Source organism: Egretta garzetta, unplaced genomic scaffold, assembly GCF_000687185.1.
Source record: "Egretta garzetta isolate BGI_Z169 unplaced genomic scaffold, ASM68718v1 scaffold70, whole genome shotgun sequence".
Classification (NCBI taxonomy): domain Eukaryota; kingdom Metazoa; phylum Chordata; class Aves; order Pelecaniformes; family Ardeidae; genus Egretta; species Egretta garzetta.
The window spans coordinates 805,447-808,286 of NW_009258539.1; the positions used below are offsets into that span (position 1 = coordinate 805,447).

Sequence of the window (2,840 nt, forward strand, 5' to 3'; positions counted from 1 at the left end):
TACAAGGGGAAACGAAAAGTTCATGACAGGTGGCAGAACTGACAGAAAGCGCGTTTCTGATGCGCTGAGCACCTCTTGTCTCAGTTCACCTGAGTAGGAATCAGTAGGCAACAGAAACTAGGGCTTGCATTACAGGTCTGCATCCGAAAACATGGAAAGGGAAGGGAGAGGATTCAGGAGATGGCAGCGTGGGCTCATGCAGGTCACCTCCTCCACTACCAAGGGGTGGACAAGAAACTCCTTCAGGTGCCTGCTGGAGGGACAGTCGGTGGCTGATGGTGACCTGGACTGCTGGAGGAAAGGTTTAGGACATATGGGACACCTACTATCTCCCTAAATATTTGTTCACACACTGTAATTACAAAAAAAAAAAAATAAAATTAAAATACCGCCTCATTTTAAGAAATGAACAAACTCAGCATAGTATTTCAAAGTTACTTTTCAAGCAGATGACTAGAACACATTTGGAGGCTGTCATAACCCTGAAGTATACTACCATTAAACCAGACTTTGCAACCGAACGTGCAGCTTCGGCAATGGATGAGTACAGACCTGAGTACAGACGGTTGACGCCACACGTGAGAGGCCACGCTCCTATGTGTGGGACAGAAGACTTGGCGAAAAAGAGGAATTTCAACTATAACATGATAACTGAAACTAACGAAAATTTAGTGCATTCAGCATGGTTAGTACTTTTTGCCAAATTAGTCTTAGTTATACAAATTATCTTTATTTGCCTTAATTAGGCATAGGAACATTTTTTGACATTTTTGCAACTAGTTTCTAGGGAGCTAGTAAGTCTAGAAATAATCATTAGTATCTGAAAAATGAAAATTAACCTCTTACTTGCTTGTTCCCTCTAGAAGGTTACCGGTTAATCGTAATTGCAATATTCTTTCCTTTTGGCAGACTATAGAGTACAAGCAGAAATATTTTCCTTCTCCAAAGCAGCTCAGTTTCATGGAAACCTAGAGAGATTCCTGTAATTTTCCAACTATCAGAGTCCCCAAACATTTTACTCTTGAACAAGATTATTGGATCCACCAGTTTTGTCTTTAATCTATGTGTTGCTGACAGATGAGCTGGTTTTGTACCCCCTCATAAACTTACAAATTAAACTCCTACACGCTCTCCTGCTTCATGATCCAGTGCTTTGGGACAGTGCTGCCATTAGCTCACTTCAGAACAAAACCATTATTCAGATGAGCTACAACTGCCTCCTCTTCAAACAGCAAACTGCAACTCACAAATTCGCATTACCCTCAATATTTAGCTTAAACACTGAGTACCGCACAATACAAGCTCAAGCACATTCAATTTAACGATATACGGAAGAAATTCTTTCCAGAAAAGAAAAGTGAAATTTCCATCAGAAGTCTGGGGCAATCTTGTGTTAAGGAAGATGTTTTTGATGGGTCTTTTAGAGGCAAATTCATCACCCACTGGCCCTTGCAGCACTGACAAGGGAATACAGGTAACCATCTGAGGAGCAGCATATAATTGCTACTTTATACAGTATAAATAATTGCTTAAGCAGCGAAAAAATAGGGAACTGTTTGTTCCCTAGACTTTAAACTGGACTATTGCTTTTTTAACAGAGAGAGATGTACTGTCGCCTCTCACTGGAATGCATGATCCAGTCCTGAGGCGTAAGGATAAGGAGGCAAGTTAATCCATAGCTCCTAAAGGTAATCAGGGTACCTGAAAGTGCTAACTGCCAAGATGCTTCTAGTGACATACTAGTAGATAGCAAATTCAGGGATAGCACGTGTCATGCCTTTGAAAGGTAGTGTCTGCTCCAGGCCCAGTTTAGGGACCAGTTTAGGGGAAAATATGGAAGTATTGGTGTCCTCGTTTACATGGCAGTAAGAGTGTGCAGGAGGCAGGCTAAACCTTGCTGCCCTGGTGAGACTGCACCTGGAGTACTGTGTCCGGTTCCGGGCTCCCTGGTTCAAGAAAGATGAGGAACTCCTAGAGAGAGTCCAGAGGAGGGCTACAAAGATGATGAGGGGACTGGAGCATCTCCCCTCTGAGGAAAGGCTGAGAGAGCTGGGCTTGTTTAGCCTGAAGAAGAGAAGACCAAGAGAGGACCTCATAAATACTTACAAATATCTTAAGGGTGGATGCCACGAGGACGGAGCCAGACTCTTCTCAGTGGTACTCAGCAACAGGACAAGGGGCAATGGGCACAAACTGAAGCATAAGAGGTTTCAGTTGAATATGAGGAAGAACTTCTTTACTGTGAGGGTGACAGAGCACTGGAACAGGCTGCCCAGGGGGCTGTGGAGTCTCCTTCTCTGGAGATATTCAAATCCTGCCTGGACGATGCCCTGTGCAACCTGCTCTGAGTGAGCCTGCTTGAGCAGAGGGGTTGGACCGGATGATCTCCTGAGGTCCCTTCCAGTCCTTGCCATTCTGTGATTCTGTGGGTTCCCCAACCCTGCACACTTGTTAAATGCGGTCAATAATTGGCCTCAAATATTTAGCTCAGTTTTCTCTCTACCACTCGCATGACGATAGCAATCTTCGTAGAGCAGGCTGCAAATGTGCACAAGCAATAACTATCAACGCTGCAGCAGGTGCTTCCCTTCCAGAGGGACTGATGTGCCAGGGGAGGGAAGCAGTGCTGGAAAAGAAGGTTTGGTCCTTCAGTTTCTTCCTAGATATAAGAGACATGGGTAAACAGGCCAGTATGGGTCGGCTAATTAAGAGACGCAAGCAAACTCCATCTCCTGGTGGTAAGGATGAGAGAGTAAGCTAAGGAGCCATTGTCCTGGTTTCGGCTGGGATAGAGTTAATTTTCTTCACAGTAGCTAGCATAGTGCTGTGTTTTGGATTTA

The 2,840-nt window shown here is 44.3% G+C and overlaps 1 protein-coding gene across 1 annotated transcript in view; it reads left to right on the plus strand.

Annotated features, from left to right (window-relative positions):
- Positions 1-536: 536 nt before the first annotated feature.
- CASK (calcium/calmodulin dependent serine protein kinase) overlaps positions 537-2,840 on the plus strand; it is a 245,040-nt gene continuing 242,736 nt past the window's right edge. Inside the window, exon 1 of the mRNA XM_009646334.2 lies at positions 537-685. Coding sequence (XP_009644629.2) covers positions 537-685 — 149 coding nt within the window. The remainder of the gene's footprint in view (positions 686-2,840) is intronic.